The 24,443-nt window shown below is 43.1% G+C and overlaps 1 protein-coding gene across 4 annotated transcripts in view; it reads right to left on the bottom strand.

Annotated features, from left to right (window-relative positions):
• The window catches only part of LOC133652506 (dynein axonemal heavy chain 10-like), a 58,743-nt gene that overhangs the window by 23,394 nt on the left and 10,906 nt on the right, over window positions 1–24,443 (bottom strand). For all 4 annotated transcript variants that reach the window (XR_009826585.1, XR_009826586.1, XM_062051317.1 and 1 more), the window contains exons 20-50: window positions 24,258–24,436; window positions 23,953–24,164; window positions 22,705–22,861; window positions 22,406–22,639; window positions 22,192–22,314; window positions 21,885–22,118; window positions 21,561–21,784; window positions 21,224–21,493; window positions 20,955–21,138; window positions 20,749–20,883; window positions 20,475–20,627; window positions 20,187–20,375; window positions 19,969–20,115; window positions 12,811–13,002; window positions 12,579–12,697; window positions 12,337–12,495; window positions 12,097–12,232; window positions 11,876–11,998; window positions 11,665–11,796; window positions 11,345–11,561; window positions 10,982–11,101; window positions 6,286–6,431; window positions 6,064–6,216; window positions 5,733–5,993; window positions 5,484–5,656; window positions 5,291–5,384; window positions 1,339–1,506; window positions 771–959; window positions 453–624; window positions 175–378; window positions 16–96 (exon numbers count right to left, since the gene is read on the bottom strand). Coding sequence is in view for 2 of the 4 variants with exons in the window: in XM_062051317.1 (XP_061907301.1) it covers window positions 16–96; window positions 175–378; window positions 453–624; window positions 771–959; window positions 1,339–1,506; window positions 5,291–5,384; window positions 5,484–5,656; window positions 5,733–5,993; window positions 6,064–6,216; window positions 6,286–6,431; window positions 10,982–11,101; window positions 11,345–11,561; window positions 11,665–11,796; window positions 11,876–11,998; window positions 12,097–12,232; window positions 12,337–12,495; window positions 12,579–12,697; window positions 12,811–13,002; window positions 19,969–20,115; window positions 20,187–20,375; window positions 20,475–20,627; window positions 20,749–20,883; window positions 20,955–21,138; window positions 21,224–21,493; window positions 21,561–21,784; window positions 21,885–22,118; window positions 22,192–22,314; window positions 22,406–22,639; window positions 22,705–22,861; window positions 23,953–24,164; window positions 24,258–24,436 (5,280 nt within the window). In the remaining 2 variants the exon portion in view is untranslated. The remainder of the gene's footprint in view (window positions 1–15; window positions 97–174; window positions 379–452; window positions 625–770; window positions 960–1,338; window positions 1,507–5,290; window positions 5,385–5,483; window positions 5,657–5,732; window positions 5,994–6,063; window positions 6,217–6,285; window positions 6,432–10,981; window positions 11,102–11,344; window positions 11,562–11,664; window positions 11,797–11,875; window positions 11,999–12,096; window positions 12,233–12,336; window positions 12,496–12,578; window positions 12,698–12,810; window positions 13,003–19,968; window positions 20,116–20,186; window positions 20,376–20,474; window positions 20,628–20,748; window positions 20,884–20,954; window positions 21,139–21,223; window positions 21,494–21,560; window positions 21,785–21,884; window positions 22,119–22,191; window positions 22,315–22,405; window positions 22,640–22,704; window positions 22,862–23,952; window positions 24,165–24,257; window positions 24,437–24,443) is intronic.

Here is a 24,443-nt window from a genome sequence, read left to right as displayed (position 1 = left end):
GTGTTTTATACAAACCAAGGAAAGACTCAGCTACAGCAAGTAGCGCCTGTGGAGGCCAAGGCAAGAACCAGTCTATAACAGTGTTGTTCATCAATCCTGTGAAAGATTCAGAAGTGGTTCTAATCAACAAAGTTTTATTCACAACAAGATAAATTTTATTTTTTGCCAGTTTACCTGGAAAGTTTCGGCAGCGTGTCCTCAGGGTGTCTCCCACAGGAGACATGCCTAAAACAATGTGCAGATTGCTCGCACTTTTATTGACAAAATATTGCCACACACTGTCTTTAGAAGGACCTGATCCGTTTTTGAGGGCCTCGTCACGAAGCTGATTGAGAACAGACTCTTTCTCATCATCAGGAAACAATGCAGGAACAATGCCTATCCAAAATATCCACAATAACAGTCAGTTTGGGCTTAAGGAAACTAAACTGATATTAAAAGTGAAGTTCAACCTGACGTAAGCATGTTATTGATGAGTTCCAAAAAACCTTCCTCAGCGACATGAGCATCAGTGAAGAGAAATACAGTCTTCTTATTTTCGATGCCCAGTTTCAAATATAATGTTTTCAAGTCTTCACGAAGGTGTGATTCGCAATATCCTCTGCTCAATGTTATCTCAAACACCTGAGAAATCCAGAATGACAATTTACTGAAATGCATTTAAACATTCTGAACTTACAGGGTACCATTTCAAATAGCTAATCAGGCAGCCATTTAAAAACTAGGTGTCAATAGAATTTAATTTCAAATAATATTTTTGTTTTCAATACCTCACAGTCAGCAGTGAAGGCAGCCAGCTTAGTGATGGACTGCTTGCCTGAGCCTCCTACACCCACAAGCAGAGCATGACCACGATCGATGCGGATGATACGGTGCACGCGGGTCAGATGTTCCAGGGCATCATCGAAAAGGACAAGGTTCATCCTCGACTTCCTATCGTTGTATTCCTCTAAAATCTCCTGTAGAATGCAGAAATTGAATTTCTAAATTTTTTCAACTTCTATTTTCCAGACAAATAAACCATGTGTTATCCGAATCAGCCCCAAAATGTAATCACTTGTTCCTTAACACATTTATGACATTTTCTCAAAGGTGGGTGGAGGCAGGTCCACTAGCATGCACACACATAGAAGTTGAAGCTCCGATTGTAAAAGTAAGGTAGAAATGATCCGAATAATCCCGAAAATGTAATATCTTGTTCCTCATCTCATTTCTGACATTTCCTAAAAAAAAAAGCATAAAAATCTGCCCTTTAAATCCTTATTTTGCTAAATAACTAACTGACAGACAGACCGACAAACCAACAGCAAAAATTACATAACAATAACATGGTGATACCTGAAACAAGGCTTTAGAAGTATCAAAGTCCTGCAGGTCCTCATAGACTCTTGGTTCAGTTTCACTCAGGGCAGTCCTGTAGTCTCCGAAAAGGACTGGGTCTTTCATAACATCATCCATGTTTGCCTTGAAATTCTCTTCAACTAAATTCTTTATAAGGCCCTGAACCTGCAAGTAAAACAAAATCATGGTATTGGTACCATGATTAACCCCACAACATGAATGTGTTTTAAAATACTGTCTATACTGTAAGTAGACTGTTTAATGCAGACTGGGAATAATATGTTAAGTGAATTTCCCGAATGGGGCACCTAATCCAGTGGTATGTGGGCTTGTATAAAGCCTCAGGGAGTTGAACGCCCCTGCCTTACATAGTTCCGGGTCACCCTTGTGCAAGGTGTAGCACCCGAAAGACACCCACCCATCAGGGTTACGATACCCCCCATGAAAAAAACTATGAGACGATGCGTTACCCGGGCCGGAGGAAGCCCGGGGCCCTCCTCTGGAGCTAGGCCCGGAGGCAGGGCTCGTTAGCGAGCGCCTAGTGGCCGGGCTGTCCATGGAGCCCGGCCGGGCATAGCCCGAAGAAGCTACGTGGACACACCATCCTCTCCGCCACGTGGGCCCACCACCCGCGGTCGGAACCAGTGGGATCGGGTGCACTGCCAAGTGGATGGCAGTGAAAGTGGAGGCTCCAGACAGACCAATTCGGGGCAGCAGAGGCTGACATTTGGGACGTGGAACGTCTCTACGCTGGTGGGGAAGGAGCCTGAGCTAGTGCGGGAGGTGGAACGCTACCGGTTGGATCTGGTGGGTCTTACCTCGACGCATAGCAAGGGCTCTGAAACCACAGTCCTGGACAAGGGATGGACCTTGTTCACTTCTGGAGTTGCTCAGGGTGTGAGGGCCCAGGCGGGTGTGGGGATACTCACGAGTCCCCGGCTGAGTGCCTGTACGTTGGAGTTCACCCAAGTGGACAAGAGGGTCGCCTCCCTTTGCCTTAGAGTTGGAGGGGGAAAACTCTGACTGTTGTTTGTGCGTACGCACCAAACAAGAGTTCAGAGTATTCGCCTTCTTGGATACCTTGCATGGGGTCCTGTATGGGGCGCCGGCAGGGGATTCCATAGTCTTGCTGGGGGGCTACAACGCACACGTGGGCAATGATAGTGATACTTGGACTGGCGTGATTGGGAGTAACGGTCTCCCTGATCTGAACCTGAGTGGTGGATTGTTATTGGACTTCTGTGCTAGTCATGGACTTGCGATAACAAACACCATGTTCAAGCATAAGGATGCTCATAGGTGTACCTGGTACCAGAGCACCCTAGGCCAAAGATCAATGATCGATTTTGTAATCGTATCAGCTGATCTGAGGCCGTATGTTTTGGACACTCGGGTGAAGAGAGGGGCTGAACTGTCAACTGATCACCATCTGGTGGTGAGTTGGGTCAGATGGCAGGGGAAACCTCTAGACAGACCTGGCAAACCCAAGCGTGTAGTACGGTTGAACTGGGAACGTTTGGAGGAGTCCTCTGTCCGGAAGGACTTCCACTCCCGCCTCCGGCAGGATTTCTCTGCTATCCCTGTGGAGGTTGGGGACATTGAACAGGAATGGGCAATGTTCAAAGCCTCTATTGCTAAAGCTGCAGCTGCGAGCTGTGGCCAGAAGGTCTTAGGTGCCTCAAGGGGCAGTAACCCTCGAACATCCTGGTGGACAGCGGTGGTCAGGGAAGCCGTCCGACTGAAGAAGGAGTCCTACCGGGGTATGTTATCCGAGGGAACTCCGGAGGCAGTTGCAAGGTACCGACAGACCCGAAGGGCAGCAGCCGTGGCTGTGGACGAGGCTAAGCAGAGGGTGTGGGAGCAGTTCGAGGAATCCATGGAGAAGGACTATCGGGCGGCACCAAAGCTGTTCTGGAAGACCATACGGCACCTCAGGAGGGGGAAGCAGGGAGCCATCCAAGCTGTTTACAGCAAGGATGGGACTATGCTGACTTCAAGTGAGGAAGTCGTAGGGCGTTGGAAAGATCACTTTGAGGAACTCCTGAACCTAACTACATCAGACACACCCTCCCTGACAGGAGCGGAGCCTGAGGATGATGGGGGATCGACGCCAGTCTCTCGGAGTGAAGTCACAGAGGTAGTTAGACAACTCCAAAGTAGCAAAGCTCCGGGGGTTGACGAGATCCGTCCAGAAATGCTGAAGGCTCTGGGTGTTGACGTCAATCTCTCGGAGTGAAGTCACTGAGGTAGTTAGACAACTCCAAAGTGGCAAAGCTCCGGGGGTTGACGAGATCCATCCAGAAATGCTGAAGGCTCTGGGTGTTGACGTCAATCTCTCGGAGTGAAGTCACTGAGGTAGTTAGACAACTCCAAAGTGGCAAAGCTCCGGGGGTTGATGAGATCCGTCCAGAAATGCTGAAGGCTCTGGGTGTTGAGGGGCTGTCTTGGTTGATACGCCTTTTCAACATTGCATGGAAGTCTGGGACAGTGCAGAGGGAGTGGCAGACTGGGGTGGTGGTTCCCCTATTCAAAAAGGGGAACCAGAGGGTGTGTGCTAACTAAAGGGGTATCACACTACTCAGCCTCCCTGGGAAAGTTTACGCCAAGGTACTGGAAAGGAGGGTCCGGCCGATAGTTGAACCTCAGATTCAACAGGAGCAATGTGGATTCCGTCCTGGTCGTGGAACAACTGACCAGCTCTTTACTCTTGCGGGAATCCTGGAGAAGGCCTGGGAGTATGCCTATCCAGTCTACATGTGCTTTGTGGATTTGGAGAAGGCGTATGACCGGGTCCCCCGGGAGATCCTGTGGGAGGTGCTGAGGGAGTACGGGGTGAGGGGAACCCTGCTGATGGCCATTCAATCTCTGTACAACCAAAGCGAGAGCTGTGTTCGAGTGCTTGGATGTAAGTCGGATCCGTTTCCAGTGGGGGTCGGTCTCCGCTCTGCGCTCTGTCACCTATCCTGTTTTTTATTTTGATGAACAGGATTTCTAGGCAGAGTCATGACCGTGGCGGAGAGGGTATACGTCTCGGGGGGCTAAAGGTTGCGTCACTTGCTGTTTGCAGATGACGTGGTCCTGATGGCACTTCAGCTCTCACTGGATCAGTTCGCAGCCGAGTGTTCAGCGGCTGGAATGAGGATCAGCACATCTCCAAATCTGAGGCCATGGTTCTCAGCAGGAAGCCGATGGTTTGTACAGTCCAGGTAGAGAACGAGACTCTGTCCCAGGTGGAGGAGTTTAAGTATCTCGGGGTCTTGTTCACGAGTGAGGGAAAGATGGAGAAGGAAATCAGCTGGAGAATCGGAGCAGCTGGGGCAGTATTGCAGTCTCTCTGCCGCACTGTTGTGACGAAAAGAGAGTTGAGCCAGAAGGCAAAGCTCTCGGCCTACCGAGCTATCTACATTCCTACTCTCACCTATGGTCATGAAGTGTGGGTCATGACTGAAAGAATAAGATCGCGGATACAAGCGGCCGAAATGAGTTTCTTCAGAAGGATGGCTGGCATCTCCCTTAGAGATAGGGTGAGAAGTTCAGTCACCCGAGAGAGACTCGAAGTAGAGCCGCTGCTCCTTCGCTTGGAAAGGAGCCAGCTTAGGTGGTTCGGGCATCTCGTGCAGATGCCGAGGGATGTCCTTGTTGCACATCTCACTGGGAGGAAACCTTGTGGCAGGCCAAGGACTAGATGGGGGGTTTACATCTCCTCTCTGGCCTGGGAACGTTTTGGTATTCCCCAGGAGGAAGTTGCTAAGTTGCTCTGGAGAGGGAAGTCTGGGGGTCTCTGCTAGAGCTGTTTTCCCCGCGACCCGATTCCGGATAAGCTGTTGAAGATGAAGAAGGATGGGCACCTAATCCGAATTTTATCTCCTTATTTGCAAATTTGTGATAATATCTGACCTATTATCACGGTATATATAAATTGAGTGTATTATTATGATATAATATTTACCAAGTTCTTGTCTTTCTCATCAATGAGTCTATCGTGGAATATCCTCAGACACTCATTTCTCCAGACTCGCACAAACATAGAGACTGTTGAAAACCTGTTACATTGAAAAGCAAAGTAAAGTCAACATTGTAAACACAAACACACATAATACAGGGGTAACATCCGTCAAATCAGTTAATTGGCTTGATCAGACCTTTCAGACTCAGTAAGGGTCAGTCCATTGTAGACTCTTGATAGGTCTCGTAGGTTAAAAATGTAGTGGAACTTCGCTGGAGTAGGTGGAAGATCTTTGACAAGGCTGTTGTACAGTTCCAGTGTGCAGAAGGTGACTTTATCACAAACCTTCTGTACCACATCCTCAAAGTTCTAAAATGTTTAGTCAAATAAATTATACAGTAGAAAGAGACGACCACCCCAGCCTTTATGAAACGATACTACTCACTTTGGTGTGGCCTTTGATAATGGAACAATAGATTAGGTTGAGAGCCTCAACTTCAGGGAAAGGGATGCTGAAGACATTAAAGAGGGAAACAAAACGAGTGTCCACCTCGTTCCTTCCACCTCCTGCCTTCCCCATGGCAGCAATGAAGCCAAGGTCTTTGAGGGTTTTGTAGATGAGCTCCTTCCCGCGGTCATAAATACCTCCTCGGTCCAATAAGAGCTTCAGCAGTGCAATAGGCTGCTGTGTGCCGTAGCTATCCACCTGTATAGGGAACAAAGTGCTGTCAAATGTCAAATTTTCACTCTACAGTCAAAAAGAAGCATGGTGGTACCTTTGGCATATTCATGTCATCTATAAAGACCAGCAGTCTTTTGCCCATGGGAGGACCATAGATCTCTTTGGTTCGTTTCTCTACATTGGCCTCCAAGTTCCTCTGAAGGTCCATTGAGGTTGTCCTGGATGAAAGGTTGATGGTCAAAGTAATCTGGTGGTAGAAAAAAATAAAAAATAAACGAATGACTGTAGTTTAAGCTTGAATTAATAGTTAACTCACACTTGTATCTGCATTTTGGTGCTTTAGAAAGTTATGAATGGTGGCTGTTTTGGAGGTCCCAGAGTCTCCAACTAATAGCACAGACTTCTTTATCTTTACCAGCTGTCCCAGGATCCAGCTAGTTCTTGTGGTGTCCACGGTTGGGACTGAGACAAAGAAGTCCAATTTCAACCAAAAAAGGAAGAAGCTTTGTCAAACAGTGTTTCCACCAAGCAGTACAGTTGAGCTAATTTTACAGAACAGGTACAGTTATTTTGATGTCAGTATCAGCATGAATGTGAGCATGAATGATTGTGTCTCCAGGTGTGCTCTGTGATTGACTGCCAAAGAGGCTACATGTCACCGAAAGTCAGCTGGGATAGGCTGACCTGAACAGGATAAGCGGGAGAAAATGAAATACAGGTGGATTATGACAGATAATTCAAAGCAATTGTTGTTTTAGGATAATGTCATTACACAGTATTATATATATACTACAGTACTCTGAACAGTTCCGTGGTGAACTGAACCATACTGCTTGGTGTAAAAGTGGCATAAATGTGACCTATGATTAATTTCCACTTGTCGGACTTACAAATGTTATCACAATGTTGGATACTAGCATTAAACAATGCCACAAGCTTAGCACACCTATCGTTGGGAAGTTTTGCCCATTCCTCTTTGCAGCATCTCTCAACGTCCACCAGGTTGGATGGGAAGCATTGATTTTCATCCAGGATGTCTCTGTGCATTGCTGCATTAATCTTAGTCAAGTCAGGAAGGTAACCAAGAACCCGATGGTCACACTGTTAGAGATGCAGAATTCCTCTGTGAAAAGAGGAAAACCTTCCAGAAGGACAATCCTCTCTCCAGCAATCCACCAATCGGACCTGTCTGGTATAGTGGCCAGACGGAAGCCATTTCTGAGTAAAAAGTTTGCCAAAATGCAACTGAAAGACCCTCAGACCATGAAAAAAAAAAAATTTGGTCTGATGAGTCAAAGATTGAAGTATTTGGCGTGAATGCCAGGCGTCATGTTTGGAGGAAACCCTCCGATTGCTGGCACGGCCACTCTACCAACTTCGCCACGCCGTCCCCATGGTGGTGGCAGCATCATGCTGTGGGGATTTTTTTCAGCAGTAGGAACTGGGGCACCAGTCGGGATAGAGGGAAAGATGAATGCAGCAATGTACAGAGACATACTGGATGAAAATCAAGGCAAAGATGGTAGAGTGACCATGCCAGCAATCGGAGGGTTGCTGGGGTTCAATCCCCACCTTCTACCATCCTAGTCACGTCCGTTGTGTCCTTGGGCAAGACACTTCACCTTTGCTCCTGATGGCTGCTGGTTAGCGCCTTGCATGGCAGCTCCGGCCATCAGTGTGTGAATGTGTGTGTGAATGGGTGAATGTGGAAATACTGTCAAAGCGCTTTGAGTACCTTGAAGGTAGAAAAGCGCTATACAAGTATAACCCATTTATCATTTATTTATTATCATTTATTTATCATCCAACCTGATGGAGCTTAAGAGGTGCTGCAAAGACGAATGGGCTAACTGCCCCAAGATAGGTGTGCCAAGCTTGTGTTATTACAAACCCTAAAACCAGTGAAGTTGGCACATTGTGTAAATCGTAAATAAAAACAGAATACAATGGTTTGCAAATCCTTTTCAACCTATATTCAATTGAATACACTGCAAAGACAAGATACTTAACGTTCAAACAGGAAAACGTTCTTCTTTTTTGCAAATATTAGTTCATTTGGAATTCCATGCCTACAACCTGTTTCAAAAAAGCTGGCACAAGTGGCAAAAACGACTGAGAAAGTAGAAGAATGCTCATCAAACACTTATTTGGAAAATCCCACAGGTGAAAAGGCTAATTGGGAACAGGTGGGTGCCATGATTTGGGTATAAAAGCAGCTCCCATTAAATGCTCAGTCATTCACAAACAAGGATGGGGCGAGGGTCACCCCTTTGTGAACAAATGCATGAGCAAATTCTCTTAACAGTTTAAAGGCCTACTGAAATGAGATTTTCTTATTTAAACGGGGATAGCAGATCCATTCTATGTGTCATACATGACCATTTCGCAATATTGCCATATTTTTGCTGAAAGGATTTAGTAGAGAACATCGACGATAAATTTCGCAACTTTTGGTCGCTGATAAAAAAGCCTTGCCTGTACCAGAAGTAGCGTGACATCACAGGTTGAAGAGCTCCTCACATCTGCACATTGTTTTCAATCATGGACGCCAGCAGCGTGAGCGATTCGGACCGAGAAAGCGACGATTACCCCATTAATTTGAGCGAGGATGAAAGATTTGTGGATGAGGAAAGTGAACGCGAAGGATTAGAGGGCAGTGGAAGTGATTCAGATAGGGAAGATGCTGTGAGAGGCGGGTGGGACCTGATATTCAGCTGGGAATGACTAAAACAGTAAATAAACACAAGACATATATATATACTCTATTAGCCACAACACAACCAGGCTTATATTTAATATGCCACAAATTAATCGCGCATAACAAACACCTCCCCCCTCCCTTCCATATAACCCGCCAATACAACTCAAACACCCGCACAACACACTCAATCCCACAGCCCAAAGTACCATTCACTTCTGCAAAGTTCATATAGCACATATATTTCCCCAAAGTTACGTACATGACATGCACATAGCGGCACGCACGGACGGGCAAGCGATCAAATGTTTGGAAGAAAGCTGCGTACTCACGGTAGCGCGCCTGCTATCCAAGTCAAAGTCCTCCTGGTTGTGTTGCTGTAGCCAGCCGCTAATACACCGATCCCACCTACAGCTTTCTTCTTTGCTGTCTTCATTGTCCATTAAACAAATTGCAAAAGATTCACCAACACAGATGTCCAGAATACTGTGGAATTTTGCGATTAAAACAGAGCTGTTTGTATTGGGACACAAAGGTGTCCCAATACTTCCGCTCAATCCGTGATGTCACGCGCAAACGTCATCATACCGAGACGTTTTCAGCCGGATATTTCCCGGGAAATTTAAAATTGCACTTTATAAGTTAACCCGGCCATACTGGCATGTGTTGCAATGTTAAGATTTCATCATTGATATATAAACTATCAGACTGCATGGTCGGTAGTAGTGGGTTTCAGTAGGCCTTTAAGAACAACATTTCTCAATGAGCTATTGCAAGGAATTTAGGGATTTCACTATCTAAGGTCTGTAATACCATCAAGAGGTTCAGAGAATCTGGAAAAATAACTGCACGTAACACTGAATGCCCGTGACCTTGGCTCCCTCAGGCGGTACTGCGTCAAAAACCGACATCAGTGTGTAAAGGATATCACCACATGGGCTCAGGAACACTTCAGAAAACCACTGTCACTAACTACAGGTTGTCGCTACATCTGTAAGTGCAAGTTAAAACTCTACTATGCAAAGCAAAAGCCATTTATCAACAATAACCGGAAACGCCGCCGGCTTTGCTGGGCATGAGCTCATCTAAGATGAACTGATGCAAAGTGGAAAAGTGTTCTGTGGTCTGACGAGTCCACATTTCAAATTGCTTTTGGAAACTGTGGACGTTGTGTCCTCCAGACCAAAGAGGAAAAGAACCATCCGCAAAGTTCAAAAGCTAGCATCTGTGATGGTATGGGGGTGTATTAGTGCCCAAGACATGGGTAACTTACACATCTGTGAGGGCGCCATTAATGCTGAAAGGTACATACAGGTTTTGGAGCAACATACAGTATGTTTCCATCCAAGCAACATTATCATGAACACCCCTGCTTATTTCAGCAAGACAATGCCAAGCCACGTGCTACAACAGCGTGGCTTCATAGTAAAAGAGTGTGGGTACTAGACTGGCCTGCCTGTAGTCCAGACCTGAAATGTGTGGCATATTATAAAGCATAAAATACAACAACAGAGACCCCGGACTGTTGAACAACTTAAGCTGTACATCAAGCAAGAATGGGAAATAATTACTCCTGAAAAGCTTCAAAAATTGGTCTCCTCAGTTCCCAAACGTTTACTGAGTGTTGTTCAAAGGAAAAGCCAAGTAACACAGTGGTAAAAATGCCCCTGTGCCAACTTTTTTGCAACGTATTGCTGGCGTTAAATTCTAAATTAATGATTATTTGCCAAAAAAAAATTAAGTTTCTCAGTTCGAACATTAAAAATCTTGTCTTAGCAGTATATTCCAATGAATATAAGTTGAAAAATCATTTGCAAATCATTGTATTCTGTTTTTATTTACGAATTACACAACGTGATAACTTCACCGGTTTTGGGTTTTGTATATTCAAAGACACTTGAGGCTGTAATTGCTGCCAAAGGTGCATCAATAAATTATTGAGCAAAGGCTGTGAATATTTACATACATGTGATTAAGAAATGTGCAAAATGCATCAAAAAAACACATTTTTACATTGTTAATATGGGGTACTGTCTGTAGAATTTTGAGGACAAACATTTATTTATTCCATTTTGGAATAAGACTGTAACATAACAAAATGTGGAAAAAGTGAAGTGCTGTAAATACTTTCCGGATGCACTGTACTTAGAAAGGGGGGTTAAAAATGTGACTGGGAATCAAAAGTTACGAAAAAGCATATCCAATATTATCTAGACCACAAGGTAGTGTGTTAAATGTAGATAAGAATCCTCATAGGTCTCATTTAAGATCGTGTACATACAGTATGCTGCTTTAACATTAATGAACCTCTTACCGAGAATATCAAAAAACTTCATATCAGGGTTGTGGATGTATTTGGCGACCAGAGAACTCCAAGGAACCCACTTCTGCTTCAGTTCGTCAAAATGGAAATCATACAGTGTTGGCAGATGTTCTGTATGAATGGCACCTATTAGAACTCACTGGACACAATTGATATTTATAGAAACAATTTACAGTAGTGCAACTGTTTTCATTATATTCAATAATTAACACTTAAAAACAATACAGCAAATTTTTGGCAGTCTTATTAATGGGGAATACTTTAACGATATTCAACAAGTCACATTTCTTAGTGACAGTGTATGTAAAGTAAATGTATGCATGTATCAGCTTGTAGTCCAAATTCAACTATTACCTGGGATTTCACCGGGTCCAGCCAATGTTTTTTCAGCAGTAACAATGGTTAAACCAGAAAGTCTTTTGATTAAGCCATCAAATTTTTCCCTTCCATCGTCCAGCAACGTGGCCCCGAGAGAGAGGTACAAAGCTTCCAGGAAGTAACACTCCAAGACTGCATCACTTTGGTTCTCCGCGTCAAGGAGGGAATCAAGGATCATGCCAAGCTGGGACACCTAAACATATCGCCAACACTTTCAATCAGAGTCAGCTGGATCAGTGGTGATACATTCACTTAGCTATTCTTGCACTAAGGGTGTCAGGGTGCAATGATCCTACCATGTTCAGATCTGTTTGAGGGACAACAGTCTTCAGTTTCTGGCCTTGTTTCCCATCTACAATACCTTCCACAATCATGTCTATTGAGGCGTGCACATATTTTTCAAACAGTGTATCAAGTACTTCTTGTTCCTATAGAATAAATGAATGTTATAAAATATCACAGAGTGTAAGTTCAGCTCTAACACAATGAACAGGCTCTTCCTCTTACCTTGGGAGATTTGTTTTTCAGCCATTTCTGCCAATAAGGGGTGTATCGCAGGTTTTTGGGATCCACATAAACCATTCCACATCGAGATACTGTAGCAGGGGAAGCATACTGCAGATCTCCAACCTGCATTCACAAAAACATCAAAGTCCAGGGAATGTAGTATATATAATGTGCATCTTATCTTGAGCAGGTATATTTAACACTTTTGAAGTCATACAAACCTCAAACAGCATGGCACAGTGATTTTGCAAACGGATGCGTTCTCCATTAGCCAGAGTAAGAAGCTTGTTGTCATCCATCACAGAGTTCATGTTTTCCACCCACAAGGCATCCACATCACCATCAAACAGGATGTACCTACAAGTTTGAGTTCATATGTTCATTGTGCACAAACTTATATGTACTTTGACACAAACAAGATCTATCCATATGTTATACTCTCCATCAAATTTCAATCTTACCTCCTTTCTTTTTTTTCAGTAGGCTTGTTGATTTCACGAAAGATATTGGATAAGACCCCATCAGTCCAGTCTCGAGTATCAGGATCCAGAATACCATACAGTTCGATTACACTCACAGCTTTGGGGTTTAGTGGATATAATTTAGTGTGCATTGCCAATCTGGGAATGAGATACAATTACAATAACTGTTTTTGATTTGCAAAAAAGGACCCAGATGCTGGTTTATCCAAACCAACACTGACCTGGTTTGAGACTGACATAATGTGCTGATTACAACGGATTTCCCTCCACCTGTTGGTCCGACTATCATTGTCGTGTGTCGAGTCATCATTGTTTCATACATCTGCACCACTTTATCTACCTGGAAGCACGGACAGCATGAAATGTGCATGTACATACAAAACCATGTTTAAGATGCATTTAGTGAATACAGCACAATCTCATTGAAGTGACACTGAGAATTACATAACACACCTGGATAGGCAACAAGATATAGTTATTATCATGCAGAATGCCTTCTACCGCATCATTGAAGTCAGGATAGCGAACGCGGGGGCATTCCAACCCGGGAAACAGGTCTGAGATCAGTCCGAGGAACAAAGGTACATCCTCAAACACAAACTTTGGAAGGTTCATGTCCCTCAAAGCTCGCATCAACACCACATCCTACAATAAAGAAAATAAGAAAAACATTTCATTTCATGCAATCATGGCTTTAACAAGAAAAGGTTGTCAGAAATGTAACTATTGATGTTTAAACCATTTGCTGTAATGTTTGTTTTGTATATGAACCTTAGAATATATTGGATAAAACCGTTGAGTAAATGATGGATGAAGTCTATGTAATCTGTTCAATCTATTTAACTATAACTGATTCAATAACATTTAGTTATATTACAATGTAAAGAAAATGTGTGTTTGTCCAAGATAATGAATAACTCAACGCAAAGATGTACTGAGACATTTTTAATAAGTGTTATCTATCTTGCGCCAGGACATTTGGTGTATTTTTTGGGTGTTCGCTCGACTGTGGTGCAAAACGACAGTTGTTAAGATGCAAAAAAAAAAGATAGTCGTTAGGATGGAATCTGTCATGTGTTGGATGCACCTTTGCAACGTGACCCCAAGATGCAGCAGGAGGTGAGTAAAATAATATTATTTAATGTGAACAAAAGGAACACACTTACAAAGGAGTGGGGAAAAAAGAGAAAAGGTAAAGCAAATGCTAAAATAAACGCATAAGACACGGAACTTCCTTTGCGGAATATTCAGCATAACAATCCATCCACCCATTCATTTTCTACCGCTTGTCTCTTTCGGGGTCGCGGGGGGTGCTGGAGCCTATCTCAGCTGCATTCGGGCGGGAGGCGGGGTACACCCTGGACAAGTCGCCACAACATTCACACTCACATTCATTCACTAGGGCCAATTTAGTGTTGCCAATCCACCTATCCCCAGGTGCATGTCTCTGGAGGTGGGAGGAAGCCGGAGTACCCGGAGGGAACCCACGCAGTCACGGGGAGAACATGCAAACTCCACACAGAAAGACTCCGAGCCCAGGGATCGAACGCAGGACCTTCGTATTGTGAGGCACATGCACTAACCCACGGGTGTCAAACTCTGGCCCGCGGGCCAAATTTGGCCCGCCGTGTAATTTCACTTGGCCCGTGAGGCGACATTAAATTAACACTAGAGCTGGCCCGCTGATTATATACAGCGGCGGTGCCGCGGTACACCGCTAATTCTCAACCTTGCCAAACCTCCCGGGAGATAGGGATGTGCGTATCAATCCTGTGGTATCGATATATCGATACTCACACGCTACTCATTTGGCATCACTTTTCTGAAAAAAGTATCGATATAAACCAAAAAACGGCGTGTGGGGGGTGCAAGCATCACTTTCAGATATTTTTGATTACTTACTTAACTTACAATGTGCTGGGACACCCCTGTACCTGGCAGAGTATAGAGCTGGCCCAGTCACGTGACAGGAGACAGAGAATGAGCGTCGTCAACGTGCAACACACACACAGCCAGCCGACAGCGATGCAGCCAGGCATATCCAGTGTTGTCCAATTGTTGACTTAAAACAGGCATTGTTTTTTTTTTTTTTAGTAATGTTTACTGAATTTTTTTTTTTAAATGATTATCCTAAATTCAAATAATTTCCACACAGGGGAATTTACTGTTAGCTGAAAATTGCTTGAGTATTTAAAACAAGATAAGAAAGAGATACAATTTGGAGATTCTTCATCTTTGCATTACAGTTTTATTTTTTTCCAAGAAAATCTTGAAATATATGATTGAATGTCATTTTGGTTTTAATCTGTAACATGATTTCTTACATTTCGAAAACATTACCCTATTTCATATTTCATTAATTGCTAATTATATCACAAACTTTAAAAAATAACTGCAGCTTCTTGCAATTCGGATTTGACTGTTAATTGGAAAGCCCTAATATCTAATTATTATTATATATAATATATAATTATTATTATATATAATATTACATTTATTTTTCATATTTATGTTATTTATTTTAATTTTACTTTTATTATATATTGACCATAATAAATGTGGTATAAATGGTCTGTATTTGTCTTGTGATTTGTCTTAAATAATAACAATAGTAATAATATTTTTGACTGACAAAAAATTGCCAATAAGAAAGTATTGGTATCGGTGAAAATGCAAGAAAAAGTATCATTATTGTATCCTAAAAGTGTGGTATCGCCCATCCCTGCCGGGAGACTCCCAAATTTCAGTGACCCTCCCGAGATTTGTAACGTCCTCTTTTCGTCTAGTCCAACAAGTGCTGGCCCAGTTACATAATATGTAAGTGAATGCAAAGCATACTTGATCTTCAGCGATACAGGTTACACTGAGGGTGCCAGTATAAAACATCCGCACAGTAACACAACATAAACACAACAGAACAAATACCCAGAACCCTTTGCAGCAGTAACTCTTCCGGGACGCTACAAGGTGTGTGTGTGGGGGGGATTGTGGGGGCGGCGGCGGGGTTTGGAGGTAGCTGGGTGTATATTCAATCAATCAATCAATGTTTATTTATATAGCCCTAAATCACAAGTGTCTCAAAGGGCTGTACAAGCCACAACGACATCCTCGGTACAGAGCCCACATACGGGCAAGGAAAAACTCACCCCAGTGGGACGTCGGTGAATGACTATGAGAAACCTTGGAGAGGACCGCATATGTGGGTAACCCCCCCCCCTCTAGGGGAGACCGAAAGCAACGGATGTCGAGTGGGTCTGACATAACATTGTGAAAGTCCAGTCCACAGTGGATCCAACACATCAGCGGGAGTCCGGTCCACAGCGGGGCCAACAGGAAACCATCCCGAGCGGAGACGGGTCAGCAGCGCAGAGATGTCCCCAACCGATGCACAGGCTAGTGGTCCACCCGGGGTCCCGGCTCTGGACAGCCAGCACTTCATCCATGGCCACCGGACCTATGCAACTCCCCCTCGCAAGGGACAGGGGAGAAGAGGAGAGAAGAAAAGAAACGGCAGATCAACTGGTCTAAAAAAGGGGGGGTCTATTTAAAGGCTAGATTATACAAATGAGTTTTAAGATGGGACTTAAATGCTTCTACTGAGGTAGCATCTCTAACTGTTACCGGGAGGGCATTCCAGAGTACTGGAGCCCGAATAGAAAACGCTCTATAGCCCGCAGACTTTTTTTTGGCTCTGGGAATCACTAATAAGCCGGAGTTCTTTGAACGCAGATTTCTTGTCGGGACATATGGTACAATACAATCGGCGAGATAGGCTGGAGCTAAACCGTGTAATATTTTATACGTAAGTAGTAAAACCTTAAAGTCGCATCTTAAGTGCACAGGAAGCCAGTGCAAGTGAGCCAGTATAGGTGTAATATGATCAAACTTTCTTGTTTTTGTCAAAAGCCTTGCAGCCGCATTTTGTACCAACTGTAATCTTTTAATGCTAGACATAGGGAGGCCCGAAAATAATACGTTACAGTAATCGAGACGAGACGTAACGAACGCATGAATAATGATCTCAGCGTCGCTAGTGGACAAGATGGAACGAATTTTAGCGATATTACGGAGATGAAAGAAGGCCGTTTTAGTAACACTCTTAATGTGTGACTCAAACGAGAGAGTTGGGTCGAAGATAATACCCAGATTCTTTACCGAGTCTCCTTGTTTAATTGTTTGGTTGTCAAATGTTAAGGTGGTATTATTAAATAGATGTTGGTGTCTAGCAGGACCGATAATCAGCATTTCCGTTTTCTTAGCGTTGAGTTGCAAAAAGTTAGCAGACATCCATTGTTTAATTTCATTAAGACACGCCTCCAGCTGACTACAGTCCGGCGTGTTGGTCAGCTTTAGGGGCATGTAGAGTTGAGTGTCATCAGCATAACAGTGAAAGCTAACACCGTACTTGCGTATGATGTCACCTAGCGGCAGCATGTAAATACTAAAGAGTGCAGGGCCAAGAACCGAACCCTGGGGAACTCCGCACGTTACCTTGACATAGTCCGAGGTCACATTGTTATGGGAGACGCACTGCATCCTGTCAGTAAGATAAGAGTTAAACCAAGACAAGGCTAAGTCTGACATACCAATACGTGTTTTGATACGCTCTAATAAAATATTATGATCGACGGTATCGAAAGCGGCGCTAAGATCAAGAAGCAGCAACATAGATGACGCATCAGAATCCATCGTTAGCAATAGATCATTAGTCATTTTTGCGAGGGCTGTCTCCGTAGAGTGATTTGCCCTGAAACCGGATTGAAAAGGTTCACAGAGATTGTTAGTCACTAAGTGTTCATTTAGCTGCTGTGCAACAGTTTTTTCGAGAATTTTGGAAATAAACGGAAGGTGGGAGACCGGTCGGTAGTTTACCATGAGGTCAGGATCGAGGTTAGGTCTTTTGAGCAGAGGGTGAATAACCGCTTTTTCGAATGCTAGGGGAACAGTGCCGGAGGAAAGTGATAAGTTTATAATATTTAACACTGATGGACCTAATAATACAAACAGTTCCTTGATAAGTTTCCCAGGAAGTGGGTCAAGTAAACATGTTGTTTGTTTTATCCCACTTACACGCTGTAATAATTCCTCTAATGTTATTTCATCAAAAATAGAGAGACTATTTTGGAGGGCAGTGTCCGTCGTATATACAGTCGTATTTGTGTTAATAGAGCCCAGTTGTAGCTGGGATGCGTTGTCTTTAATCTCCTTTCTAATGAGTTCAATTTTCTTATTAAAGAAATTCATAAAATCATCTGCCGAGTGGGTGGAGCTACTGGGAGGAGTCCCTTGTTGGGTTAGCGATGCTACTGTACTAAACAGAAATTTAGGATCGTTTTTATTGAGGCGGATGAGATTTGAGTAATATTTAGCTTTAGCTAAGGTAAGCATGCGTTTATAAGTTATTAAACTATCACTCCATGCTTGATGGAAAACCTCAAGTTTAGTCGCGCGCCATTTGCGTTCCAGTTTTCTACATGATAATTTATGAGCTGTAATTTCTTCTGTAAACCATGGGGTGCGCCTTTTAGGGGCCCTTTTTTGCTTTAGCGGTGCTATACTATCAATAATTTCGCGCAAGGCATCGTCAAAGTTGTTAGTGAGTTTATCAATAGAGCCGACATAATTTGGGAATGGTGCTATTACCGAAGGCAGTAGGTCAGCAAGAGTCATCGTTGTGGCAGCATTAATGTTGCGGCCGCTATAGCAGTTATTATTATTATTAGCTTGTTGACAAAGAGTCAAAACTTCAAATTTTATAAGGTAATGATCGGACATTACTTTAGTATATGGAAGTATCATAACTTTGGAGGTGGTGACACCCCTGACAAGCACTAGATCTATTGTATTACCGTTGCGATGCGTGGGTTCATGTATTATTTGTGTAAGACCACAGCTATCAATTATGGTTTGGAGCGCCACGCACTGAGGGTCCGATGGGGTATTCATATGGATATTAAAGTCCCCCATTATGATTATATTGTCGACGTGCGTCACTAGATCAGCAACGTAATATTGTAGCGTCCAGGTGTTGTGCCGGATAATGCACCCCCGGCGTAGAATGCACCCCCCTGACGGGAGTGTTATATCAACTAAAGCCCACACTTAAAGTTTCCACGTGCAAGATTGAATCTATTTGAAAAAGTTATTTAAGAAGAAGCCAAAAGTGCAAAAACAATAATGTTCGTGTTGGAGGAGTTGTGAATGAATGAAATATGAAATCCGTGCTGAAGTCTGCAGGTGTACCTAATGTTGTGGCCCAGCAGCGACTGCAGTACGGATTTCATATTTCATTCATTCACAACACGAACATTATTGCTTTTGCACACACACACACACTTTGTAGCGTCCCGGAAGAGTTACTGCTGCAAAGGGTTCTGGGTATTTGTTCTGTTGTGTTTATGTTGTGTTACTGTGCGGATGTTCTCCCGAAATGTGTCTGTCATTCTTGTTTGGTGTGGATTCACAGTGTGGCGCATATTTTTAACAATGTTAAAGTTGCTTATATGTCCACTCTCAGTGTAATGTGTATCGCTGTTGATGAAGTAAGCGTTGCATTCACGTGTGTGTGCGTACAGGAGCCACACATATCTTGTGACTGGGCGGGCACCTTGTTAGAAGGGATGAAAAGCGGACGTGACGTCAGCTCGTAGAGGACGTTAAAAGTAGTACATTACATTTTTATTTAAATTGTATTTGATATGCCATTGATATTTTTTTATTTATATTATTATTATTTGAAACTCGATTTTGCATGTCACTATAAAGTTATATAAGCCTTGCTTGTTCAATATTTAATGCAAAACTTGTTTGGGTCCCTATCAAAAAGGTTAATTTGTTCAACCTTGGCCCGCGGCTTTGTTCAGTTTTAAATTTTGGCCCACTCTGTATTTGAGTTTGACACCCCTGCACTAACCCCTGTTCCATCGTGCTGCCCTAGCATAACAATATGAAGGAATAAAAAACGGAAGGCAGATCATACAGCATAGACAACAAAAACAACAATGAGCCGACGCTGTTGGACTAAATAGGAAACTGATTGGCGACCGGGCTCAAGTGTGTCCCGGTTGCCAATCAAGGTCGGGTGTAGGAGCCAGTACTGAGGATAGACAAGGGGAGTGAAACTACTAAAATAAGAGTACTGGACAGAAACTAAAACACCACACAAACGAGGAAAAAACAACATGAGTCCAAAACAGTCACAAAGGGGGTACTGAATTACCTTCATTAGCATCTCATTCAGTTCACGGATTCAAGGAACTTTGCTGGTATGACAGTAAAGTACCTTCAATCCTTGCATACGTTGCTTTCTTGAACTGAATGGACTACTAACGAAGGTGATTCCGTGTTAACGACAGTTGTGCTGGCAGAAGTCTCTTTTCTTTGCATCTTAAGAGCTGTCAATTTGCACCAAAACAGAGGGAAACCTTTCAAATACTTTGGAACAGACACCAAGCGCTCCAACTAGATCTGTCATATCTAAGTCTGTGAGCAAAGACTGATGAAGCCTGCTCAAAAGGGGAGGCTAGTCTTCTAAGACAATCTTAACAGTCCACTTGTGATCGATTCAATGCAGAGTTAACTGTGTATTTAATTTAAAAATGAGGTCTTTACCTCAGGGAGGTCTGGTGAACCTCTTTTGAGTTCTCCTGCCATCACTAGAACAGACTTTAGGGCTCGCAAACCAAAGTCATAATGAGACTGCTTGGACAGCTGCTCTCTTGCCAACTTATAGAGGACTGTCATCTTCTTTGCAAGGACCTGAATGAATCAAGACCAGATATAAATCCTTAGTAATGTGCAAGCATATTCGCAAACACATTTGCAGTCACCTTTGCCATTAGGAAGCCCTCGGAGAAGAGCATGATCTCACATATCTGCTGCAAGTCGGGCACAATCACTACCACAGGCCGAAACAGAGCTTTGACTGATTCAGGCAGCTCTGTACGCCCTGCATAGCCTGGGTTCATGGTGATGAAGATGCCAATTCGGCTATCCAGGGTAATCTCATGACCTTCAAACTGATGTCCAAATGAAAAGGTGGTTGGCGAAAGTAGAAAGTAACAATCATATCGTATAATAAGAATTAAGTGTGCCATTGTATCATTTGAGGGACTTACATTGAATATTTTAAGGTAGAGAATGAGAGCATTGCGGATGGTTTGGATTTGAGAGGAGATAACCGAAAGGACTGAGGCATCAATACGGTTAAATTCATCAAAGCAGCCCCAGGCTCCACACTGGGCTAAGCCAGATAGAATCTTCCCCACAGCCTGCACAAGAAGGAAGAGGGTTCAGGAACACTCAAAACTGACAAAAAGGGTTTTCATATGCAGGTGGGTTGATTTGGTTAGTTGGAATATAATAGATCATTTGACATTGTAAGCTTCTCACCATGTAATCCATGCCTTCACCACAATTAGTAACCACACAGAGCAGGCCTAAAGCCTTGGCCAGATCTTTGGTGGACTCTGTCTTTCCAGTACCAGCTGGTCCAGCAGGCGCTCCACCCAGGAACATGGAGAGAGCCTTCAACACAAATACATACCTGCATTAACAACTGTTTGTCTGTAGAGTCAAATTGGTAGGTATTCAGAAACCTGTGTGATTGTGAGGTATATGCGGTCAGTAAGAGGCGTTATCACCAATCGACCGTTCAAGCCCATGTATTCATAGCCGTAGGAAAAAAATGCACTGCACTGACGAACAACTAGATTGTCTTCTTCATGCACCCAATAGAATCTCAGTTGGCTTTCCCACTCAAATTCTTTTGCATTAGTTATACTGTGGAGAGAATAACAAGAAACAAGTTCATCTTTCCACACACGTTGCAAGTTGTAATGGTTTATATGAGCACTGAAAGTTGTACCTGTTCAACACAAAACTATCTACAATGTCTCTTGCATGGACGTCTATGATAAGGACAGTGTTAATCTTCCGTCTGTCATTTTGCTTCATAGGTTGCGTTATACGTGTTACCAACTCATTAATCTGCTTATGCATTTTGGTGGCGTAGTTCTTTAGAGCATATTTTTCTCCTTTTTTCAAGTTGTTGAAGACATCCTCCACCTCCCATGTCCACCACACTTGATTCGTTGCCAGGACCACCATGCCCTGGAATAGCAACATCCAGTCCACCCTGAAAAACAAAGAGACTTGATGTGGGTATGGTTTCCTTCACAAACTTGTTCATAATCTACACACACCTTCCTCTGTCCTCACAGTAGCGAAATATTGCTTCCTTAGTGATGAGTCGATTAGTTTTCCTCATCTCATTTAAGACTCCTGTCATCCATTCCTCCACCCTTCCTTTGACTGGGACTGCCTTTATAAACTCCATCACCTCACGCTCAGCAGACACCATGGCTCCTGCTGATGTATCCCCACTGCTCTCCGCATCAAACCGCAGTGATGCGATGTTGTCATACATCTAGTAAGAATGGAACACACCTAGTTATTTGACACACCTGGCAAACAACTGCAAAACGTGTTTAATGCTTCTTTGAGACACAATATCCTTTTACTCTTACCTTTATTATATGCTCCTGTACACAATCATGGTGACTACTGCCCAGAATGCTGAGTAGTTCATCATCAGAGATGAAGAAGAAGCGTGGGAAAGCATGCCGCTTAGAATCCAGGTAGTCATTGAGACTCTTTTGGCACCTCTCTAGGTTCTCACTTAAAGTCTGTAGGTCGTTCAGCCGGTTGGGAACCAGGCAACACCGCTTAATGTTTGGGTTGTTATGAGCATCATTCATTATCTACACAAATTGAATGATATTATATAATTTACATTTCAGTTATGAATTCTGTGAATGTTAGAATAACACTCACATCTTTGAACCTTTTGTCAATGTTGTCAAATTTTTTGGCTTCCTCTGGTAATTGTGAGGAAATATCTCCACCAATGAAGATGCTCTCCAGGTACATCCATTTACGTTGTACCAGCAACCAAACCTGCACAAAATGTGAAATGTAAAAAAAAAAAGATTTGCTCTACATTCACATTTGGTACATGTTGATAATAGATTAGATCAGTATGATTGACCTCTATAGTTTCACTAATAAGGGACAAGTCTTTCTCCCATTGTTGTATGGTGCACAAGAAAGGTCCAACAAAACGACTTCCTGCCATGCTCTGCAAATTCATGGCATCATTGTCCACAATTAACAGGATCTCATCCACTGCACCCAAAACAGAGCACTGTTGCTGGGGTCCTTTACTGTAGGGCTGTATAATGAATTTCATGCTTCCCCATGTTTCAACCACCTCCTTCACACCCTAAGAGACACATACAGAGATTGTTAAGATTCTTAATTGTCATTTTAAACTTATACAAGGCTTACCTTCTCAATACCAAGCTCTTTTACACCTGAAGTGACAATTTCACCTATGACATCAGCATACTTATGAAGTTCCATTGCAAACATGTTCTCCAGAGTGAAGCTGCTGGGGTTCATATCAAAACTAGTTCCAGTCCTTTCCATCAATTCCTTCCAGTGTCTGTAGTACAAAATATCATCATTTTGGTATTTTTCAATTGTAATTTTATATCTAGGACTTAGATTGTGTGCATTCTATATGCATGGCATATGTAGAACAATAAAGAAAGTATGAGTAACCTTTTATTCATCAGTTTTGGTAAAAACCTGAAGACATACGTAACGCTTGGGTGAGGAGAGATAATATGTAAATGCTCCCTGCAACCCTAAAAGGTACAAGCGGTAGAAAATGGATAGATGGTTGGATTGCTGCCAAGTGATGAGTGGAATTACTGACCAATGGGCCCCACCAAACAGACAACACATTAAACAGGTGAACTCGCAAAGTTTTTTGGTATTCCCTGGTCATTAAATCCAACCCCGAAAGGATGCAAGAATGCAAGATAGTAGCCAATGACAATGAAGGATACTGTGAAATTTTGAAAGAGACATTTCTTTACCTGGTTTGCACAGGGATATATGAACTGTAGCTTAAGGATTTGGTGAAGCCCAAACTTGGTAGTGGAAAGACATGTGGAAAAGCTTAATTGGCTCCAAATAAGTTCTGGTCAACCCCAAGTTTTCAGGAGGTGGGAATGTAGAGTTGACACTTTGCCAGTTAACTTATCTTTGACACTAACCAATGACGGTAAAAAAAAGGCAATGTATACAAGCAACTGTAATGAGTTTGCAGGTTGGCTGACCATTGGTGCCTTAAAAGAGCTGATACATTTAGACACTGAGATAGAGGTCAGAGTGAAGCCACTGCTCTTTCACATTGAAAGGAGTCATGTGAGTGATAGATGCGGCCAATAAAAATGTCAGTTAGACACTTCCAATAGAGGTGAATACACCCAAAGAAACCCCAGGGGAGTCCCAAAACAGGAGGGATCCAATCTGTCCTGAACACACCAAAGCATCCTCCAGTAGGAAAATGAAAGCAGGGTTAACCTGTCTGTTTTTACTACGAATTCCAAATAAGAAACAGTTACTTTCAATGGATAAAGTATTGTGAAGGACATCATAAATCACAGATAAAGTCAAGTGAGGGGCAAAAGCCATCACAATCACCACCCTAATACATTTTAAAAAACAGATGAATTGCTCACTGACCTTTCTCTGAGGGCTTCATTTTTCAGGTCCAGCAGAAGTGGAAGCGAATCTCTGAATTCTTTCATTCTGCCTTCTAGAATATAGGCCACAGGCAGGGTTCGCACATCTTTGGGCAACTTTCTAAAATCTTTTAGAAAACCTTCAACACCATCCTGGAGAGAGTAAATATCCAAGTCCGCCCATAAGGTCTGAGACCACTTGTTCTTTGCAGCCTAAGAAACAAAACAAAGATCCACAAAATTACCGGTAAGTGCGACAGATCATTTGTGTGATATCAATGGTTTTCAGCTGCCAATAAACTCAACCTTTTGGTCCTGGTATATGTCATAAACCTTCCTGAAGCCATTCATGTCTTTTTGAATGCTGACGATCTCAGGGTACACAGTGACAGGTAGGTCTAACAGCCTTTCAGCATTAGCTAGATCCTGACGTCCCTCCACCATCTTGGCAAGCTCGGCTTCATATGATTCCATTAGTGATAGTCCTGCAAA

The sequence above is a fragment of the Entelurus aequoreus genome, linkage group LG06 (assembly GCF_033978785.1).
Source record: "Entelurus aequoreus isolate RoL-2023_Sb linkage group LG06, RoL_Eaeq_v1.1, whole genome shotgun sequence".
Taxonomy (NCBI): domain Eukaryota; kingdom Metazoa; phylum Chordata; class Actinopteri; order Syngnathiformes; family Syngnathidae; genus Entelurus; species Entelurus aequoreus.
Note: the sequence above shows the minus strand (reverse complement) of the source record. Positions and strands in the feature narration are given on the sequence as shown.